This window comes from Elgaria multicarinata, chromosome 6 (assembly GCF_023053635.1).
Source record: "Elgaria multicarinata webbii isolate HBS135686 ecotype San Diego chromosome 6, rElgMul1.1.pri, whole genome shotgun sequence".
Taxonomy (NCBI): domain Eukaryota; kingdom Metazoa; phylum Chordata; class Lepidosauria; order Squamata; family Anguidae; genus Elgaria; species Elgaria multicarinata.
Genome location: NC_086176.1, coordinates 82,476,995 through 82,501,033, shown reverse-complemented (window position 1 = coordinate 82,501,033; position 24,039 = coordinate 82,476,995). Strand labels below are relative to the sequence as shown.

General features: G+C 40.2%; 1 protein-coding gene across 1 annotated transcript in view; it reads right to left on the bottom strand.

Annotated features, from left to right (window-relative positions):
• Window positions 1-24,039, bottom strand: part of MAP1B (microtubule associated protein 1B) — a 79,231-nt gene that overhangs the window by 15,988 nt on the left and 39,204 nt on the right. The window contains exons 3-4 of the mRNA XM_063127916.1: window positions 8,213-8,295; window positions 4,323-4,463 (exon numbers count right to left, since the gene is read on the bottom strand). Coding sequence (XP_062983986.1) covers window positions 4,323-4,463; window positions 8,213-8,295 — 224 coding nt within the window. The remainder of the gene's footprint in view (window positions 1-4,322; window positions 4,464-8,212; window positions 8,296-24,039) is intronic.

Genomic DNA, 24,039 nt, shown 5'->3' with positions numbered 1-24,039 from the left:
TAACATTTAACAAAGCCACAGAACACAACTGCAGATGTTTTGCTCCTGAGAAATAATCCATCCAATATGAGTGTGCATGTGTGTGTGTGCATAATATAAGATAGTAAAAAATAAAAATAAAGCTGACTGAACAGCTGCATTCTGTTCATATGTCACCAAAATGGAGTAGAAAACCCATCTTACAGGAATATAAATAGATCCTATCTAAATGTCAAGCAGAGCTTTAGTTGATAAACCAAAGCACTATTATTAAAAAGAAATAAGAGGACAAGAAGTGTAAACACTCCAAGATATGAGAAAAATGTCAGGTCAAGATACCTAATTCTCAGAAAGATTATCAAATAGATACGTTTATCAGAGCTTACATACATTTAAAAAAGCTTGTTATGAAATAACTGGATGTGTCAGCTGTCAAATAATTCTGGTGATACTGCTGCCTTTCTCTTGAGAAGGCTGCATAACCCAAAAGGCATAACAGAACAGACAGCCACCATCTTTTGTTGTGCAAGAATTACAGTACCTCTAGACAACCTGTAATAAAATTTCATTTTATTTCAGTATTGTCCCTCAGGTTCTCAGAACAAACATGGCTCCCACATGCTTCTTCTTTCTAGAATTGCAATCCCAAGAGGGGCTTTCTCCCAGCAACACACTGGGCCAAGAACAACACGCCAAGAACCCTTTTGCAGCAAATGGTCAGTGAGCATGTTTAAACTGTGGTTATGTAGCCACCATGGTTAGGAATGGTTCACACGACATTCTAAGCCATAATGTTTAGTTCAAAATGCTTATTCACCATGGCTTAGCATGTCGTCTGAACAGGGTCACTGTTAATAATACATTACACATGCTCAGATCCATCTAAAACAGGGATCAGACTCTTTTGGGTCTGCTTTGCTTTTGTTCATTCATAAGTCTGTTCCATCCCATTTCCACATTAATTTTTGGGGTTTGGAGAGATCTAAAAAGAAATCTACATGGATTCCCCCCTGACCTAAAATAAACATTTATATATATTGTGGAATTCATATTTTTCTATCCATTTTGGTAGATCCAGTGTTTGTTTTTTAACCAAAAACCACATCACAGAATTTGGAGAAGAGTAGAATCAGAAGGACAACTGCATTCTAAGCTGCACATTAGTCCAGGTGGTGCAGATCAGGTGAGTTCACTTTCAAATGTGGACCATGCAAAACCTTGAGCATCTGATCACTAATATAAATCTAAACTCCAATAAAGGTTCAGGTAATCTCATAAGCTGAAAAAAGGGTGGGTACACTAGAGATGTACGGATTTTGTAAAATCCTTTCTGTCTGTGTTTCATGGATCATCAGGTGCCTTTTGTTCCATTGTCTGCTCATTGACAGAATCAGATTTTTTGCATTTTCCTAAATGTGTGCAAATATGCATTTGTGCAAAATTGCACTTGTGAAAATGTGCAAATCCCACCAAAATGTGCATGTTCTCCCTTTAACCCAAGGGATAAATGCACATTTTTTGCTGTTTTTGTTTTGTTTTTTCATTTTAGCATTTTTCTACGACTAAAGTAGCATAAAATTTTGTAAAGTTTTTTTTAAAGTTCTTAAGTCCACAGAATCTGTTTAACGTGGTCAACTGTCTGCTATAGAATTCTCAGGTTGGATTCATAGAAAACTGAATTCATCTGATTCCATTGCAGATTTCTCTGACATCCCTTGGGTGAACACCTTGAGACAGAATCATAAAGTAGCCTGGCTCTAAGATTGTGGAATAGCTATGGATGCTTTACATTTGATACATGAAATTGGCAGGTTAAGTTAAGAATGCTCGAAAAATGGAGGAACAACTTGCCTTGTTGAAAAAAGACACACTGTGGTCAAACCAATGACCGAAAATCTTGTACCTTGTAAGATACATTGGGGAGCAGGGGAGGGGGAGTAGAATTCTAGTTAAGTGACAGCAGATTGCCCACAATACAGACTGCATGAAAAAAGGCTAGTCTAGATGCACATTTAAAGTTTGCAGAAAGGTGGGAGAGGAGACAATCCTTAAGTTCACTGATTAGTTATAAACACTCTGGGAACCACTAGCAATAGTGAAACATGACATGACTGTTCTTTGGAAAACTAACTTTGCAATACGCCTTCATAATAGTTACAAAGTTATATCTCCTGCAACCAAACCAGAAAACCGCCATCTTCTGCTATATGGTAGTCAGTCGAGTGGCACAAGCATTTGCCCACCCTACTGATTTAAATGGGGCTTAGGTCTGTTAAACTTTAATTGGAATCCCTCTATGGCTATCCATCTGAGCTATAAAATACATAATTCAGCTTGATAGTCTGTTTACCATAGTTGGTTTTTTTTTTTTTTTTTTTGTCTTACAGGAATTTGCAGACACTATGCATTAATTGCAAGACAACATAACATCTAGAGAGAAGAAAAATATATAAGCATGGCTATTATTTCACGGCGCAATCATTCTTTGTAGCTAATTGATATCCATTTTGCCACTCTGAAAATGCTGGTGATTTAAATGCCATGTAGAAAACATGACAAGGTATTGTGCCAATAGCAAATAAATACATAATGTTGTTTGTAGAAGATTAGCAGTGATGTACAATGGGCTGAAGCCCAGGCCATCACCATATTAGTAAAAGATGCTTTCATTTTAAAAGTATTTATATCCCTCCTGGCTGTAGAGAAAAACTCTTTGTGGGTCCTTGGGTCTGGTTTGAATGATATTTGTAATACAGGGCCTGTTCAGACAACACACTAATGGTTAGCGAGTGTGTTTAAACTGTGGTTATGTAGCCACCGTGGTTAGGAATGGTTCATATAACATGCTAAGTCATGGTTCACACAACATGCTAAACCATAATGTTTATCTGAAAATGTTTAACTACTATGGTTTAGCATGTTGTGTGAACAGGGTCATAAAGGGCTGCAATATAACCATGATATAGGAAAACCACTAAAGTAGTGCAACCCAAGGACCTGCACCAATCTTAATGTATCCTGGTTTTCCTTAACTTTTTGCTGCTCTGTATTTGCTACTATCAGGCAAGAATAATTTGTTAACAATTGCTAAATAGTATCATTTTAAATGTAAATTATACCATTTACACCAAACATTACTATTTAGACACACTGATTATACGCAAGGATTAAGTATATATCTTAGGGTGACCATATGAAAAGGAGGACAGAGCTCCTCTATCTTTAACAATTGTATTGAAAAGGGAATTTCTGCAGGTGTCATTTGTATATATGGAGAAGCTAGTGAAATTTCCTCTTCATCACACCAGTTAAAGCTGCAGGTGCCCTGCCCTCTTTTAAATCTGGTCACTCTAGTGTAGCTCCTGCACCTTTAACTGTTGTGATGAAGAGGGAATTTTACCAGGTTCTCCATATATACAAATGACACCTGCTGAAATTCCCTTTTCTATGCAACTATTAAAGATACAGGAGCCCTGTCCTCCTTTTCATATGGTCACCATAATATATCTGGTTGAGAATACAGGAACTGCCCAAAAAGCCAAGGGCAAAGGGATATCAAAAAGGATGCTTAATATAATAAACCTCCAACATTTTTCAGACTCTCAGGTCCTTTTTAGGGTATTTTGTTAGAATGCAATGGGTACCATTACTTCACATCCCCACTCTCCTAAGCAGCCAGGATCCTGACAGATGCTGGCCCTAGGGATAACATTTTTTTTGTTTTGTTTATTCGTTCAGTTGCTTCCGACTCTTCGTGACTTCATGGACCAGCCCACGCCAGAGCTTTCTGTCGGCTGTCGCCACCTCTAGCTCCCCCAAGGTCAAGTCTGTCACCTCCAGAATATCATCCATCCATCTTGCCCTTGGTCTTAACATATAACATACCTATTCTTTAAAAGCTGCATTAGTTAGCAGGTGGCTTTCAATCACAATTCAAAGTTTTGTTTTAATCTTTAATCATACAAGTATAGTCACTGCTTACTATGAACGAATGTATCTTCCTACATTTTCTTACTTGTGTATTAAAGTCTTGTGAAGAGGCCATTTCATCAATGCCATTGCTTTCTGATGTGCAGCAGGTGGCAGAGAGGCTTGATAATCTACTTCCCTTTCTACCCTTAACCTGTCTTGCTGGCACATAATTTACAATTAAGCAAAAGTATTTTCATCTGGAAAAATATATTTTTATTCTGGACTTAATTTTATAATATGATTTTATTATCTTTGTTATTTTGTTCCCAAAATCTTATTATTGAGTTTATAAATATACAAATAACTAATGTTGATGAAAACATGGAGCTTTGTCAAATTAGGTGAGAGTAGCAAACAGATTAAAGACAAACCTCTTGGTCTGTGAAGATCTCAATAAAATTCTGAAATGAGAAAGAGCCAGACTGAAGAATGAGCTCGCCTGTGTTTTCAAAGTTCTGCCCAGTCAGTACCAGGAGCTTGTGTCTTGCAGCATCTGTGATCATTAAACGCACCTGTGGTAAAAAGTAAAAACAATGCTTTGAAACATTTCCTACCCCTGATTTTTTTCAGTACAGGTAACTTCTACAAGAATCAGATTGTCATTGATGCAAGGAAGTTATATATGATTTAATTTGCATTTTATTTATCTCAAAACACTGGAACACTCAAGAGGGAGGGGTTGTAAAAAATTTGTATAAGCAAAGAAAGGGAGGTAATTTATCTATAAAGAAAATGCATACCCTACCCAATCAGCTTAATTCTCAGGTCAGCTTCCACTCAAATAAAAATCTTTATACCAAACACAAAATAAACTATAACCAAATCAGTAGAAGTAGTTAAGACAATAGCATTAAACCAATCAGGATAAAACTGCAGAAAAACAAACACACCCAATAAAACCAAGTGAGATTACATTTAAAAGTCTTGGGAACACAAAAAAGTCAGCACTGGGCACTAGGCAAGCTTCCCTGGGGAGAAAATTCCACAGATGAGGTGCTGTGACTAAGAAAAGCATATGATCAAATCTGCGCATTTGGTCATGATCCCAATATGCATTACGTTCCTTAGTACTGGAGTTACACCTAGTATTTTAAACCTAAGATAAACAGGGAAGCTTTAAAAAAGCTTTGCTGTCTGTGTTCTGCAATCCTAAACATGTTTAATAGGGAATAAATCTCAAAGCATTTTGGGACTAACTTCTGAAGAAACATGCATCATAGCATTCTGTAAAAAAAACCTCGATATTATACAAATTCTGTGTGATGTTTAGGGTTTATAGGTCATTCCAGACTTCTTCCTATAAAAGTATTTTTTTTAACAGAGGCAGTTTTCCACATCACAGTGCTGCAATGGCAGGAGAGCTGTCTTACTCCACTTTCCTATTCATGCAACTTTTACAGCAACACAGTTCAGGAATTGAATCTGAGAGCCATAGAGATGTTGAAATGTGGCTAGTGATGAGAGTGATAGCATCTTCAAACCAGCTGCCAAAATAAACTTCCATATATACAGTATATTATCTAGAATTTTCATGGATGTTCAAAGCAGAATCTTTGGCAGCAGAGTGGGTTTCTTGAGATTAAAAATGAACATTGACTATTAAAAAAAAATGCTTTCTCAGTTGCTGCTCTTGCTACTTTTACTATTTTCTATTCTTCGCCACTGTTATTCAAGTGCATCCAACAGGAGAGTCAGGCCTTTGCTAGACCTACCTGAAAATCCGGGGGAGAGGAGGGGAGACCTTGCATTGTGAATAATGCGAGATCTTGCCCACGTTTACACACAAGGCGCGACGAGCTCAAGAAGAGAGGCATCGCGCCCGCCATTTTTTTTAAAAAAAAATTCTTAAAGGGCTGGTTGTGCAGGAGCGGAACTGTAACAGGGTTTTTTTTAAAAAAAAAATTGATTTCCCCACTGTGCCCTGTGCGGGGTTCCTGGCTCTGCGCAAGTAAGCTATGGAGCCGGGAAAAGCTGCAGAAATGGGCCACACGCTCGCGGTCTCAGGCTCAGCCCAAGACCACAGGAAAAACCGGGCCCAAAGAGTAGGGCATTATCCCGGGGCCAGGAAGGGATGATCCGTCTCTGATCCCGGGATCCCCTGGCGTCATCTGGATGCCCAGGGGCGATCCCGGGTATCAGCCCGGGATAACCGCTGGTCTAGCTAAGGCCTCACTTTGTCATAGGTGAATTATCACTGTTGGCTGAATCAACTGAATTCTCTCAAAACAGTTTCTCAACAAGCTACTGTTTTTAAATGCATCAACAGTCAAATGATTAATTGCTCTTAAAGAATTCCATCTCATGCCATGAAAAAGCAGTACTGCTCTGAATTCAAGGACTCACCTTTTATAGTGAGTTCAAGGATATTCACTGAAAAGCTTGGAACAGCAGTAAACCACATAATCAGAAGCAAATCCCATGCTGGTTTGACACTAATTGTGTTGGGATATAAAAATGTAACATTATTCTTAATGGGTCAAGTCCATTTATTGTATGTCTTTTTCAGAAAACACTGAGGACGGCATTCAACTGTCTGATGAATGTCACTTAAATCTCATTTAATTGCATCAAATCCATTAAAAACGGAATTCTCTTGTTTTATTGTTTCCTGTGTTTGGTGGCAAAGCTCTGGGATAGTTGCCAGCTTTTTATACAAAGCCATTAGCTTTTCCAGCAAAAAACCCCACTCTACCTTGTTGCTGTATTTAACATTGATATAGGATTGCTGCATTATATTCCTGAACCTTCTTTATTTATTGATGGTTGTAGAAGTCATGCAGATATAAAGAATTGGGGTAGAAGCATACAGCTAAACTCTGAGAATTGTATCTATTTATCAAGTCAGATGTCTATGCATGTTGCTATTATAAGCAAAACGTTTTATTTCAGAAGACAGAAATCTTGCCAAATGAGAACAAAAAGGAACACAAACTTTGGAAAATGAAATGGATGCAGACAATAGGAGATACAAAACAACAGCTGAAGACTTTATTGCTAAAAGCATTAATACCTGCAATAAATAGGTGTGGAGGGGACCAGACTAAGTTATTCATAGTCTAGTCCCATCAAAATTAATGTTAGTCATGACTAACGTGTTTCAGTGATTCCAATTGGACTAAAGCGAGACCTAATCCTTTAAAAATCATTGAATTAAAAGTGTGCTAAACAAGTATAAGGAAATTGCAGAGAAGATCAATGAATTATTTGTATCTTGGAAGATGTAGGGCAGATGCCTGAATTGACTTTTCAAAGTCTAAAAAACTGAGGAAAACAGTGGTAACAAGAGAAGCCTTACTGACAAATTACAAATTGACAAATTACTTGGTCTGGATGGTACCAAAGACTTCTGAAAGAACTCAGATATAAAGTTGATTATCTTCTAAGAAAAATATGTAACATAAAAACTGTGCTGGATCACACCAAAGGCCTATCATGTCCAGCATTCTGTTTGTACAATGGTGATGGCTACCAACAGATAGCTTTAAAGGGGGGTTATTCAAATTCACAGAAGATAATGCTATCAATGTCTACTAGTCATAATGGCTATATTCTACCTCCAGGGCCAGAGAGAGAATGCATCTGAATATCAATTGATGGGGAACATGAGTGAAAAGGACTGCTCCCTATATGTACTGCTTGTGGGCTTTCCATAGGCTTCTGGTTGGCCTCTGGGTAGTGCCTTTTGATCTAGAAGGGCTTTCATGTTCAGATCACCTACTTTCTCTTTATAAATTAAAAAGTGAGATGCAGATTGCCACCTAGGAATGGACAGGGAATGGGAAACAAAGGAACACTCACTTACAGTTTGGCCATAGCTAGACCTAAGGTTTATCCCTGGATCGTCCAGGTGTCAAACCTGTTCGCCTAGGTGACACACGGGGGATCCAGTGCTCAGGCAGGGGCGAACCCGGGATGATCCCAGGATAAACCTTAGGTCTAGCTGTGGCCTTTGTTATATTTGTTTTTCAGGTTAAAAAAAAAGACCTTAGTGGCCATTAAAAATTTAGGACAATTAGGCCATAGCTAGACCTAAGGTTTATCCCAGGACTGTCCTGGGGTCAAACCTGTTCATCTAAGTGCCACACAGGGCATCCAGTGCTCAGGCAGGGACGAACCCAGGATGATCCTGGGATAAACCCTAGGTCTAGCTACAGCCTCAGTAAACTATAGATATCACTGTCTCAGCTCCTTTGAAGTGAAATTATTGTACAGCCACTGTGTACAATGTGTGCAATGTATTATACATTTTTTATGACTTTACCTCAGTGCTGACTGCTTCATCTGAAGGGTTAATCAGGACTACAGTTTCTAAGACATCACTTCTGTGGTGAAGGATTTTCTGTCCTGCAAATATGGAAAGAATAAAAAATGAATTGTATGGCTTGCAATTCAATGAATTTATTTATTGCCTTAAGACAGTCTCCCCAAGAAGAGCAATTTCTCCAACCAGTTCACATTGCTTTTCTCTGCCATAAAGAAGATTCATGTTTTAGTGTTTGCAAATAAGAGTTGGTAGATGACAATATGAAGGCTCTGAAAAGAACAAACCCTGTGTGACTGTGTTCCACATTAGAGACAGTCAGTGTAACTACTCAACAGTTAGCATGTATCTGTTTTTAATGTAATGTGCATCACTCTTGGAACCACTGCCCACCACTGCCTTCTGACTCTCCCTCCCCTTCTTGTTCTGGCATTTGGCATAATTCATTTTGTGCTTCTTTCTCTGAGAACAGCAGTGAGATTAATTAGCACTTGTATTGTGGTTGTGAAGGGAATGTCATCCAGACACCCTGACTGGCAATTAGTCCAACACCCACAGAAGAAACTTGGCACAATTTTTTTTAAAAAAAGAAATTAATAAATTAATTAACCTTGACAAAAAGGCTGCAGAGAGCAAACAATTCATTTGGCAAGTCTGTAATACTACCGTTTTGAAAACAATATAAATACTTGTTTTTTGTGGGGAATAGAAAAACTGGTCCATTTTTAGGTGTTTGAGAAACTCTTTTCCTCCAATGTTTTGTTTTGTTTTAATGTAGCACAATAATATTGCAAACATGTTTCTTGCTGATGTTCAGATTGATCAGTGCAACAACTGTACTATTTTCAGGGCAGCTATGGCCTTTGGGTTGGGGGAATCCCCCCTCCACCCCCACCTTCTCCCAAGCACTGAACAGCAGCTTCCTCACTTGAGGTCAGAACTCTGACCACAGTTAATGATGTAAATCAGGAAGAAGGGCGTGTGTCATTGGGTGAGATGGGGAGGCACCGCAGGTCCACAGGATCCACCCCCCTCCCATCTCACTGCAAGCAGTGCAACTGCAGTCAAAGGGCCATCTAGTGGGAAATCTCCTGAAAGAAGAATGGAGATGCAAAATCCATCTCCAGCACTCTTGCCACTCTTCCAGCAGAACATAGGATACTGGGAACCCACTAATCTCAGAGGTTTCTGTCTCTCAGCTTTCTGAACGGTAGGATTGCTCTCTTAATTAACGAATTGACTGACCATGTAATCATATACATGCTTACTCTGAAGTAAGCCCTATTAAATTCAGTGAATGTGCACCCCAGTAACTGTGCATAGGTTTGCAAAGTAAGATTAATTTTATATGGCGACAAGCACAAAACGTATCTTACATAGACGTTCATATTAAATTTCTAACACATCAAACAGCTCCAATGTTGTGCAATTTAGAATTATTATTATTATTATTATTATTATTATTATTTTACAACTATGTTGGCTAGTTTTTATGAAAATGAATTTTGCTTACTTATACTCGCCTACTAGGGACAAGGATGGCTTCACAAGAACTGTGACATTTATAAGATCCCTGCCTTTTTTCAGCCCAATCGTTATTTTAAAATGTGATACAATACACTAGATCCAACTACACCAACTCAAAAGCAATGGTAAAATGCAAAACCTGATGTGGCCAAATATGTCTACCCACACATTATTCTACTGACACACAGCCCCCAGTTAAGGAGGCCAAGGATCAACTGAACTAGCCCTTTTGTTCAAAGAGTTAATTTCCGCTGGTCTGATTTTGGCACACTAGTCAGGCAGCCAAGTAACCCTATTGATTTTATGTTGTCTATGCTCTATGGATCATTTATTTTGTAGACAAGGTCATCCATTTTGTATAAAGTTTACATTCTAGAATCATAAATAAAAAGCACTGATAAAGCAAGCAAGCATAGTTCTGACCTTTTTTCCACATTCGTAGTTACTGATATCTAAATCGCTCTATCTTCCATCACAGATCACTGATATATTCAACAGACTAATCAAATGAGATGTCACTTACAGCTTTCATGGAGCTGAACACTATTTCTTTCTGATCTCCTTCCTAATTGAAGAGTTTAAGATGCATCTATGGAATTTTTGGTAGAAAGCAAAACAAAATAAAACACGCATGGCTATAAATCATCGTAAGTCATAGAAGTGATTTATAGACACTCCCTAGCTACAGTAGCACAGTCCGATTAGGAGACCTTGACTCAGTTACACTAACACAGAAACACCTGAAAGCGCCAAGGAAAGAAAATGAGAAAAAATGGGTCAAGATTATAAGTTAGAATTTAGGAAATATCCTTTCCAGTAGCAAGTAACATAATAAAGGAGACAATCTTTTTGCTGTGAAAACTCTGCAGACTTTTCTCTAGTAACTAAAAATGTATGTGTTATTTTGTAGCATTACAGTATTTTTTAAATGGCTTTGAAACAATATTATATATACATAGGCCCTTGTGGCAATGTGATTTACTAATTTAGTTTGTAAAAGTCTTTCAGTATTATGTGTTGACCCGTTTGTAGTTTTTATTATTATTAATGTTACAGCCCCCTGAAGAAGGTCTCAAAACAGGGACAGGCCAAAATGCGTTGGGCTTTTTGTCAATAAATGTATTCTTGCATCCTGAAAACTTTTTTCTCTTCTTGGTGTACCTACTTTGGACGCTCACCTCTCTCCACTTTTTATAGTGTCAGAGGTACGCATCACAGGACATCACCGTTGCAGGAGGCCCGACTACCAATCCTGGTAACCTCTTGGCTCTCCTCCTCCTCCTCCTCCTCTTCATTGTCAGTGCTCATTCACCTTCCCTTTACAAACATGCAACCTGTAGCTAGCATGAGAAGACAGAACGGCATCCTTCATTTGCTTTGTTCTCTCCCTCCAGGCCGTTATACAAATTGGGCCCAGAAGGGGAAGGCAAGTGAATAGGCAGTGGGGAAGGAAGCAAGAAGATGAACCTGCTCAGGTAGGGGGGCCATTAAGGGCATCTTGCCCATGCCCCCCACCAAAGTGAGTGGTATGAATAATTTGTTTACTGCTGTCATTTTTGATGGTACAAATTATATGTTTACTGCAGACTTTGCACCACAAAAGGCTTAACAGATGTCAGAGTCAGCAAAGCTCTCTAATGAATGTCCTGCTCACAACAAGTGAATGATAAAATGAGTTGTCAGCAGACAACTCTTCTATGTTCTTTCAAAATATCTTTGATGCATGTAGCCCTCTATGTCCTCATGCCTTGTGGAAATGTTCCTCTAATGGTGTTTAGAGGCAAAAACGCTTTGAAAGTATGCAAGAGTCTCATTTTCAATGTTGAAGTCCATTCTCAGATGTTTTAAAAAGGTGAAAATAACAATGTGGGAGGGTTGTCAGAGGGAGTAGGAAGGAAATGCACTTTGAAATAAATGCTTTGTAGAACAAAGAGCAGTCTGAATTTCTAGTTTTAACACTTTTAGACAGACAGGAAAATTGGCCTTGAATAGGTGTTAGTGTTACTGAGGGTTAATAAAAGTCCTGTTTATGTATTATATACATCAGATGGATCTGGAATTATTTTTTTCAGACTATGTATTAATGATCACTTCTAAATTTTCAAAGGACTCAGAATGCATTAGACCCATTGCATGAAATTGAAATTGCAGAGCTCAATTTGTGGCAGAAAAAAATGGTTCTAACTCTGATGTCAGTAGAATTAGAATGCTTACAGAATATTACTTGTCATTCAAACTCTGGTTATGGATGGCTGATCTGTAGACAACTACAGAGTGGTTTTAGACAGTGAACAAAAGCATTTTTCCTGGTGTCCCCACAGTGCAGCTTCACAGCCTTCAGCTGAAGAATTAGCTGGGGAAATCACTTATAAGTGACAAGAAGCACTCCCCTCCTCTTAACCCCCCCCCCCCCCCGGCCACCACCTGGGTCCAAATGGACAGGTTTTTCAATACTTCAATCCTCCAATGGATAAGAACGGAAAGTATCTATATCACAGTAAGCCCACCTCTTATTGCAGGCCAAAACAAGACAACCCAAGGAAAGCACTTAGGGAGCATATGAATGGAAAAATAATGCAATGCAGTGATCAGCATAATAGGAACTAACTACCATACTGCACCAAACAATGAGCCATGCAGAACAGGAGCCTGTTCCCAATAACAGCCACCCTTATTCAGGCTGCATAATAGATTAACCCAGATAATTGCAAGTAAATAACCTGATTTATGGAAATTTTACAATTTACAAGGTGAACAGAGAATGAATTATTACTGCCAGAGCACTGGTTCACATTAGTTCACTATTTTTTCCATTAGTAAATAAATACATACATATGGCAAAGAGAAAGTGATGAGTAATATTTAATGAATTTCAGCCCAAACCACAAGCCAAGTAACTTAAAATATCTGAGATCTATGGAAGAGAAATTACTTGGGTTTGGATCCAGAATTGACATATCATTAGCAGAAAGACACAACTGGCGGAATGGGACTTTCACATCCTCTACCCCCTGCTGCAGCCCCCACATGCTCTCCAAATCTGCTCCAGACTTTTGGGGGATCCTCCAGAGGAGATTTGGAACATGCATGTGGGCTTCAAAGGGAGGAGAGGGTGCAGAACTCCCATTCCACCAGTGGTATCCTTCTGCTAGCCGAATAACAATTCTGGATTCAATCCTTGAAATATAACTGATGTGCAGCCTAATTTTATGCATGGTTTCTTAAAAGAAAGTTCAATATGGTTCATTCCCAAATAAATGTACATAACATTACAATATTGCTTTACATCAACAGCTATGACAACAATCCTCTGTCACCATAGTTGTTCTTGGAGCATAATTAGTGGAAATCTCCTAGTGCAATGGGACTCTGCTGCAGCCCTCTGTGCCAGCCACAAAATCTGCTCCAGAGAGCTTCCTAGCATATTTTGAGAGTGTGTGGGGTGGGGGTGGGGGCTGTAGGGGGATTGCCCTCTTCCAGTTCTGTTGATGGAAGCAGTTCTATCAGCAGAAGGGCACAATTGGATCCAACCCTATTTTAGCAATATGCCAGTAAGGGAAAAGTCCTTGCTGAATTGTTGAATTGGAAGACATAAGGGCACAAAACTATGAATCAGGGTAAAGGAAATGGATCATTAAAAAGATCAAAACAACTTATTGGCCTATGTAAGGCCTAATTAAATTGGAAAAGTCATTTACCCATCTGTTTGGGGGAAAAATCTATATAGACAGGACCACTTTGAGCTTTAAAGAAAAACAGCATAAAAGAGAGTAAGTAAATAATAGATAAACCTCCCCTAGGCTAGGCTGGCAAAACATCAAGTGCATGCTTCCTAAAGTTCCTTAACAAATGTGATACTGGCTAACAACTGGATGAAGAAAAACAAACTGAAGCTGAATCCAGACAAGACGGAGGTGCTTATTGTCAAAGCCCCCAACCTGCGTTTGGAGGTGTGTCAACCAGTTCTGGATGGGGATACACTCCCCCTGAAAGACTGCATTCACACCTTGGGGATGTTCCTCGATCCGTTGCTCCAAATGACAGTTCAGATAGATGCAACGGCCAGAAGTGCCTACTATCAGCTTTGGCTGATACGCCAGCTGCGCCCCTTCCTAGAGTTGGAAGACCTAAAGATGGTAGTGCACATGCTGGTTAACTTTGAGTCTCGACTTCTGCAATGCGCTCCACATAGGGCTTCCTTTGTGCTTAGTCCGGAAACTTCAACTAGTGCAAAATATGGCAGCCAGGTTGGTCACCGGTACATCTAGGGGTGATCATATTACACCAACTTTAAAATCACTACACTGGCTGCCAATTAGTTTCCGGGCAAAGTATAGTATTGGTTATTACCTTTAAAGTCCTACATGGTTTGGGTCCAAGTTACACTGAGGTCCTCTGGGAAGAATTTATCCAGTCAACAAAAACAAGGCTGACAACCATTACCCAGAGGACCTTTTCTTCTGCCGCTCCCAGATTGTGGAATGGCCTGCCGGGAGAGATTCATCAACTTAAGAGTCTTCCAGAATTTAAGAAAGCCATAAAGACTGATCTCTTCTGGCAGGCCTACCCAGTAGAATTTTAAGATGCCTTTTAATAATATGCTGCTTTTTAATAATGTATTAGTTTTATATGTTTTAATCAATTATATGTATTTATGGTGTTTTGCATTTGTGTTGTATCCCGCCTCGATCCAGAGGAAGAGGCAGGTAATAAATAAATATTATTATTATTATTGATGTGTTTCTAGCATCGTTAAATTTGAAATATGTTTCCAGCCCAGACAGCATGACCAATAGTCAGGAATCCTGGAAATTGTAGTCCAAAACATCTGGAAGCTACTAGGCTGAGGGAAGCCTGCTCTAGTAAGTGTATTTAGGATTGCATCCTATAAGCTTCTTTGTAAAATCCAGAAATGAAAACTGATAATTTTTTTCAGGATATTTTATTCCATTGGACTAAGGCCAAATTTGGGAATAATTTGAGAAGTTGTCTTCCCCTTTGGGTACTTTGCAGTATAAATTAAAAGCAAAACAAAACAAACATTACCCAGGCTGATTGTGGTTTGCACCCCTACACTGGCACCTTGTTAGTTCAATTCAAGTCTTGGTTTCTCACTTATTGCAGATGGTGGATAAAAGGCCTGGGAATATCTTCCTGGAATGAAGACACTGATGAACTGTGAACAGTAACTATGTGGATCAGTCTTGGATAGGATGACTGTATGCCATGCTAAGTTAAACTGCCCTTTATCTGAACTTTAAGAGATAGGTGAGGATGCCCCGATATTTGCTGCTAAATTTTAATAGGTGGATGGTTGACATCTACTCTCAACTTTCAACAGGGACATCAGCAACTCATGAAAACACAATCTGCTGGGAATTGTTTTAGTTATTGCCTATCCACTTGAATACTTTGGGGTGTCTTTTGAACATTCAAACCATTTTCCATGAAAAGCTCTGTAGCAAACTACATGCCTTAAATCAAGTTGTGTGCACCTAATGGTGTTGATTGCCAGAATAATTGTATCAGCTTTTCCACTAAGTATTGATTTGTTGTATCATTTGCCAACTTTATGTGACATTTAATTTGCTGTCAAACTACTGCCATTAATCAACTACAGACAAACAGCTGACCTTTTACCCCCATTAATTACCATAGGGGACAAACTTTTCCCCACAACTGTCATATATATCACACCCGGAAACATTGCTCCTGTTTCATTTTTAATAATAGTGGAAGACCAAGACAACAACAGCAACCCCACAGCAAAATCAAAAAAATAAAAGAAAAAAATAAATCAACATATCCAGTATACTGCTTTTGCACTAATGTTTAAAGAAAGCAAGGACCCAAACTTGCTGATATTAAACACTTGATATTCATTTCAATGGGGACTTAAAAGTAATTAATTTTTGCTGGATTGTGCCCACCCCTTAACACTAATATAGAACTAGCTACATGATTTAGTTTCACAATCACAAATACACAGTAAGGCTATATCTTTATTAGTATGAATATCTTTAATACAATTTAATACAATTTTGTTCCTAATAAACATTTGTCACAGCCAGATTAACCACTGGGACATGGGGCTTGCTGTAACCCCCAGCCTGTTGACCTCCAAACGTTTTGGACTTCAACGCCCATAGGGGGAACCAGCTGGGATGTTCACTTCTGGACTATGAGGGTCCAAAATGGAAATGGGTCCCGTTAAACCAGTACAGGGGGATTTATTGTCCTCTCCCTGAGATGCAGTGTTAATGGCTGGAAATTAATGAATGATCAATTCCTTATTAAAATTATTAGCTAACATAGGCTTAATAGTTACCACTCGATATAGGTATTGCATAGTTTAAGGCCTGCTCTAAGATACAATTAAAGGCAGATCAAGATAGCAGTTTCTTATTTAATCTATTACAGAACATTGTGTGAGAGCATATAATTGTGTCTGGGGCACATTATATGCTCTCTCAGCATTTCTATTCCAGCATTTTAAATAGGTATGATTAATAAGGCCAGAAATCTTGTGCCACATTTTTCCTGGTCACTGCCCTCCATTCCCTCCATCCATACCAGAGCTTTTCTTCTTTTTACACTGAATTTGCATCACGGTGTATTTGGTCCTATTCATTCAGAGACCTTGTTAATCAGGACTTCTCATTTCTTTTAGCAGAAGTTAAACCTATGACTTAACCTTGGAGACAGACTACTGAACAATCCCATCTCAAAGTTCCCCATCACCACTGTCTTTTATTTGGGCAAACTTAATCACATTTATTGGGGTATTTCAAGTGTTGTGGGTGTGCTGGTGCAACTGTCCAACTTTAGCACTTGTTAAATAAATTTTAAAAATACATAAAACCCCAAGCCCTACTTCTGGTAGGAAGAAGTATTTACATATGGGAATACATACTGGCCCTGTTCAGAAGACACCTTAAACCACGGCTTTAACCATTGTGAATAAAGCTTTTTGCCTTAGTCACCGTGGTTAAAGCCATAGTTTAAAGTGTCTTCTGAACACAGCCTGGCTTTCTGGCTTAACCACCATGGTTAAAGCCATGGTTTAAGATGTCTTCTGAACAGGGCCACTAAGACAGGACAATGGGGAAAAATTAAAGGAACACATAGATCACCTTTAATTGTGTCTCTTGATGATTGTCTTTCTTGAGTTTGTTTAACATATGTTGGAAAATGCATTAGCACTATCAAGGCACAGACCCTGACTACTGACAGAAAGGTTTCTAGGACAGGTTAATTTGATGTCCCTAGCTTCTATGAAGTTCTGAGTTTGCTGCTAGTTGTACTGACATAGGGCTTTGCTAGACCTGCCGGCTTACGCCGGCAGGGAGGCAGGGCCGAGGCGCGCTAACATTAGCGCGCCTCCCCCAGGCTTCCACACGCACGACGCGCAGGGACGTCGAGTCCCTTCGGCGTCCGCCATTTTGTATTGTTGTTGTTAAAGGGGCCGGGTGCGGCCCGAAGACGGCGGACTGGTAAGTCCGGTTTTTGGGGGTTATTTTTACGGGGGGGGGAAGGATGGCAGGGTGGGTGGCATGGGGGCAGGGCGGGTGCAATCGCGCCGCCCGAGCAAGCAGGCGAGCAGCGCTTGCCCGGGCAATGCCTGGCATGGGGCGGCGTTGCCCGGGCAAGCGCCGCTCGCCTGCTTGCTCGGGCGGCGCGCGGCGCGATCGCACCCGCCCTGCCCCCGTGCCACCCACCCTGCCATCCTTCGCCCTCCCCTCTCTTCCCCCCCCCCGGGCCGATGGGCACAGCGCTCGTATGAGTGCTGTGCCAGGCAGGTCCGCAGCTTTTCGCAGCTACTCGTGAGTAAGCGAGTAGCCGCAAATAGCAGCGGAAGTCCCTAGATGTTCCCCAGCTCCGGCTTCAGGCTGGAGCTGGGGAAAAGGCGCGCCATAAGCGAATTTGCTTATGGCGCGTTGGAGGAGGCCTCAGCGCGGCCTGCCTCCGGATTCCCCTGTGCGTCATCTGGACACACAGCAGGGAAATCGGGTCAGAAGGCGCGCTAAGGCCTTGTCTAGCAAGGCCCATAGACTTGTTTTGCCTCTGCATTGCCCTTTTGTTTCTGTCTCATCCAGGAGCCAAGCTTGACAACATGGCACAAAGAGCACAAGAGAGACTGAGTAGAGCATGTACATACAATTTAAAAGCATCTCTCTTTTGCTCTCTACCTCACATCAGCAGTTTTCATAATTTACATATTTATAGCATCACTCAATACAAATAGTGTCAATCTTTCAAAAGTCCACCTATCCCTTGATCATAACCTCTGCTAAAGTCTGATATTTCTCCAATCCAAAGAAAATGTTCCCCCTTTTGTCACTGAGAATGTATTTCTTTTGGGAATCTTTGCATGTCTGGATGTTTGCTCAGTCTGGCTCCAGGGATGAGTCCTTTAAGTGGTTTAGGGCTTTAGGTTGTAAGGTTTTCTGTGACAGTAGGAACAAAAGAAACATTAGGCCCAGAGCAAAGATGATGTAGAGGGAGTAGAAACTCTCTTGAGGAAAAGAAATATGCGAATAGTTATACAGAAACTTCAAGTAGAAGATCTCCAAGGGGGCTAATTTAAACAGCTGAAATAATAGGACTGTCAAGGACAGGTGTAACAAAATGGTTGTAGTCTAAAGATCCAATAAGCTGCACATTATTTTATTTACCTTTCCAAGCTCCACAGAATTTATCTGGATTTATTGAAGACAGAACCTCAAATGCTTACATCTGCGTAAGCTTTAAAGATAAAGACACCAAAATTGGCACAGTAATAGATATTAGGGAGAGCTTTCAGCACACCAAATTTGAATTGAATTGGGTCATCTGTTGTTGTTTTTATGATTTTTTACATTTCCCCCCTTAAACTCACTTCCTGGTATGCAAAGGATCACTGTTGCCTGGTAGTAACAACAACAACAACCGCACTACGGGGATAATCTGTGGGAAGCAGGTACGTGGGATGAAGCTTTATGTGCAATGTATCTGAAATGCAGCACAAGATAAGAGGGAAATCTCCTGCTCTTCTCTCCAGCGCTAATCTCAGAGCTGCAGGGTGGAAGTATATAAAACAAGCCCCTGGATCTTAACAGTTTCAGAGCTGGAGGGGGACAAAGGCTGTTTCTGCCTCTGTGCTAATGTGCATTCTAGTCTCAGTGCACCCATCATGCAGACAGTCCATGCACTTCTGCCTCCTCACTCCAACTTGATACTTGAAGAGAGAGGCTGGGGCACATTGGCTTGTTTTACCTCTGTGATGATAGGTGCTTTGATCTCAAGAGCTTCCATCGAACAGTAAGCATATGGACAGTAAACTTGGAGCTGGTAGGGAGAAATGTCAGTGCATCAGCTTCCTCTGCATCAGTCAGGCAGTCCAAGATTGGAATGTCTATTGCATGCAAAGTTACGCATTTGGGTGGCTTTAAAAGGGGATGACAAATTCATGGAGGATACACTTAGCAATGGCTACTAGTGCTGATGGCTACAGGCTACCTCCAGTTTCAGAGGCAGTATGTCTATGTATACCAGTTGCTGGAGAACAAGGGAAGGAGGGTGCTGTTGCACTCATATCCTGTTTGCGGGCTTCCTACAGGCATCTGGTTGGCCACTGTGTGAACAGATTGCTGGATCAAATGGACTCTAGTCTGATCCAGCACAGCTCTTATGTCCTTACCTTTGGCGTAACAGCAATCAAAACAAAGGGCTTCTCCTCTGCAAGAGGAAGGATGAAAACAGAACCGAGCGGTTTCCTCATTGAGATCTAGTAACAGAGGCCTTAGATACTCTGGTTACTCTTCAGATTGATACTAATTCTGATGGCTATATGCTACTCTAATATCAGAGGCAATATTCCTATGTACACCAGTTTCTGAGGAATACAACTGGGAGGATGTTCTCACATCCTACTTGTGGGTTTCCAATAGGGAGCTGGTTGTCCATCATATGAACAGAATGCTGGACTAGATGGATCCTTGATCTGATCCAGCATGTCTCTTCTTATCTTTTTATGTTCTAGGTTTAAAGATGATCTCATACAGCTCTGCCTCCTGTGTCCAGCTTGAGCTTCAGAAAGGAGTTGGAGGTTTGCACCTGAATCTGCACTTGGGCCTAGCAATCACAGAGCCAAAAGAAAACCCAGGCTTCAGTTAAACTTTGGAGTCAGGAGGGGTGGGGTTCATCCCCTCTCCTCTTTTTAGCTCCATGTTCACTGAAAGCCTTGGGCTCATCTGCTTTACCAGAGGCTAGCTCCCCTTTCACCATGGTGAGTGTGGATAGCAAGTTTATTGAACTCTGGTGGGTTTGTATGTTTTGAGAGAACTTGCACTCAAATTCCTGCAGACTGTACAAGCATCTTTCGGAGAAGTTTTTATGATAGGAAATTCTTACTGAGACATTTTTATGATAGGAAATTCTGAGTAAAATACTGCAGAGCTAACAACTTTCCTATCATACTAAACGTAAATATAGCTTTCCCACATACCCATTATAAAGTTATACCTTTCCTGAAGAGGTAAAACGTAAAAACCGTGTGTGTGTGTGTGTGTGTGTGTGTTTACAAGTGGTTCAGATGACCCCATTTCAAAAGATTTTAGTGTGAAGGACACATATTTTAAATAAAAACACAAATGGAGGTTGTAAGGAGAAACAAAAGATCCTCATGGAAGTTAAACATAAAAATCTCAAATAGCAGAAGACTCTCATAAAAGAAAGGCTTAGAAGGAAAGCTGAGTACATCCACAATTGTCCATTCTTAAAATTTTACAGCACTTTTTATGGATTTATGCAAAGACTATGAATTCCAATTCTGAGCACAAAAACATCTTCACAATAAAAACCGAAAGTATTTCCCAAAGTCAGGCTCCTATGCATTGCAAAGCAGCAATGATGTTCAGATGATCTTGGGGGTAAAAGAAGCTATTGTGGTCCCCCCCCCATCATAATTTGCATAATTACCAGCACTGCAGGGCAGTTTGTCATGACAGGGATGGGTTCATACCCTACTGCACATCCTGGGTTGTAGGGTGGGTCCAAAGCAACCCCCATGTGCAAAGTTCAGACAGCACAGCAACCCCGTGCAAATTATGGCCGCACATACAGCATGCACAGGAGCCGGGGTGGGTGGGAGGAGAGAAGCCATGATGGTTTCTTCTACCCCCATGATTGACTTTTACGCCAACAGCACAAACCCACCAACCCTCTTTCAATGCCTTCCCCAAGTCAGTTGTCTTCTGACAAGGAGAAGTTAAATATGGATTTTGCAAAATCCTGTAGGATGCAAGAGTCAATTCTGGCTTATTAAAAATGCATTCTTCTCCTCAAATACTGCAAACTGGAGCTCAGCTGAATTATGCACATCCCCAGTTCTCTTTCTATGGGTAGAAAAACTGGCAGAATGTGAATTCCGAACTCAAATATCCACAAGTAAAAGTGCAACAGAAGCACTCATCATCATCATCATCATCATCATCATCATCATCATCTATATAGCACCTTCAATGTACATGGTGCTTTAATTAAGGGAATCAAGCAAAAAGAAAACAAAAGGTGGAGGGGGCCTTGAAGGCCATCTAGTCCACCACCACCACCACTGCTTAGCCCAGAAAATCCAGAGCTAAAGCATTCGCAACAGATGGCTCCCTCCAATGAGGGAAAGCCCACCCACCCCTAGACAATTGTTCTATTCTCAAAGTGTTCTTACCATCAATATGCTATCCTAACATTCAGCTGAAATCTATCCTCCTGTAGATGCAGGAGACAATGACATCAATCAAATCAAAACGAACATTCCGGATTGTGTATTCCGTTTCAAAGCCAGTCTTCTTCGGTTGTAAATCACTGTTCATCACTTCAAACAGTCCCGGGGGGACGCGGCACTGTTGTTGTGTCACTACTATGTATATTTGGCTCACATTATCATTTATTTGTTATCACTATTGAGATTTTGATTGTATATTCATATCTGTAATCTTGACCGTTTACTGTTGTCTGTAAATTGGACTATGGTTACATTCACTGATTAATGTGTAAACACACAATATTGAACAACAATTTTTGGGTATTCCTTGTTAATGTCCATATAGGAAATTGAACCATATTTCTTAGGTCCTCTTTCTTACCTTCTCTACGTGAGGGTGATTCCCTTTTCTCTTTGGAGTAATGGGGATGCACCACAGAGATGGGTGCCTAGAGTGGCTGAAAACATCACCACTCTGCTCCATTCGGCAGATCTTTATGGCTGAGATCATCCTAGCAACATGATGGAGCTGCCGGGATCCCTTTTCCACCACGGTGGCCGCTGGGATGTGCAGCTGCCTGACTGGGCGGACTCTGGAAGGGTGTGCCTCTGGGACGTAGGTAAACTGTGTTGTGCAGCATGGTTTTGCAGTCATGGGGAGCCAGCTCATTGTTTGCCTAACCCTCTCCACCATGTGGCTCCATGATGTCATTGGCCCCTATGATCATGTGAATGTACTCAGTTATGTGTTGCTGTACGCATATTACAGGTATCTGGTGGACAACAGACTAGAAGTACTTAAAATTATCACTTGCAGACACCGACAAATAACAGACAAGATTCCAATGATAAGAAATATTTATTTTTGTAAATTCACATAAAAGTTAATAAATCTGTATCTCTCTGAAGTGGGGAAAATATTACCCCAAAGTTGACAAAATCAAAACCTTGTTTCCTTGGATCCTCTTCTGAACAAATACTGCATTTAAAATTCCTTAAGTTTTTCACATCAGTGGCAATCCCATCTTTAAAATTCAGTTTCATATACCTCTTTGCTGCTGTCTCTTATTGAACCACTTGGCTTTATGCAGTATAAATAATATATTATAAAGCCCTAGAAGGTTTCCCGTCATTTTAATATATTTATAAAGGTTCTCCCTGTCAGTCTTCACAGAGTATTATAAATTGATTTTCTGAGCTGCTTGGGGATACCAAGGATCACTTATTTGCATTTTGCAATATTTAGTTTCAGCCCAACAGCTCACAGAAGCAATTTATAATACTAAAAAAAATGGATGCCTTTTTTTAAAAAGGAAGAACCCAACTAGTCTTTGTCTGTTTTAGTTGTTCAGGTACCCAGTACCTGAAGAAAAAAATATGTTCCGGAATCTAATACTGTAATGTCAGAGATAGACTTTAAAGCATTAACTTAAAACAGTCTGGAGATATCACAAAGTGTTTTTTTTAAATACCGCATTTGCATCATAAGCTAGCACAGCTAAAGAAGCTTTTCAGAATTTGAATCATTCAGAAATTCCTCATTGAGTTGAATTCCCCATCTCTGTTTGTTTCCCCATCTCTGTTTGTTTTCCTATCTGTGTCATATTTAACTCTTGCTTTCCTGTATATTTACCCATTGGATATTTCCTGTATATTTACCCATTGACACATTTTTTCTAAAATCCAAAATATCTGTTAATTTGGAGTAGTATTCAGTGGTGTCCCAGCACTAGCCCAAATGACACTGCACTAGCATAAACCAACACTTGCACAACACAACTAACAAAATGGGGAAAGCTGCCCCGAATTTCTCATACTTGTGTGAAGCTGGGAGATGCAGGTTCTGCCAAGGACTCAACCCCTGAGCCAGAGGACAATGGCAGGGCTGTGTCCTCTCGCCATGAGCGCTCTTAATAAGGCACCCCTGAGAAAGTAGCCTGCGCCATGTCCTCATCAGAATATTCTGTTTCACACTGGAAAGTCGGATGGCCATGACATGACATTTTACACACTTAGGTTCCTTGTATGACTATATGGCTCCTATCACTTTCCCGTGTTATTATTAAATATCAGTTGCTTTCCTCTTCTGTCGTTAAAAAAACATTCACACATTGTTCCTCTCTCTCTTTCTCTCATTCACAGTCCCCTTCCATCCCACTTATCGATTTAGCCGAAAAATTGCTGGTTGCATTTGAATGCTGTTCATGTTAAAGGCATTAAACTTGGGAATCTTATTCATTGACCCCCCTACTGTAACATTTTTGATGGATTGTTGAACATCTAGAAAATGTTGAACATCTTTCTTTGACTGGAGCTGTAGCATCATTTCAATAGCCTGAACTTTCTTTTTGTCAGGCTTAAATCCTCCAGTGAATATTATAATCTCCCAGAAACAAGTCAACCTAATAAACTCAAATACATATTTCCCTGATGTCAATGTTCATGCCATTCTTTGGAAGAGTCTCACATAATAAATTACAGAAAGGCAACCATGTTAGGTAGCTGCAACAAAAACAATGAAGAGTCTTGTGGCATCTTAAAAATTAACAGTTACGGTAGC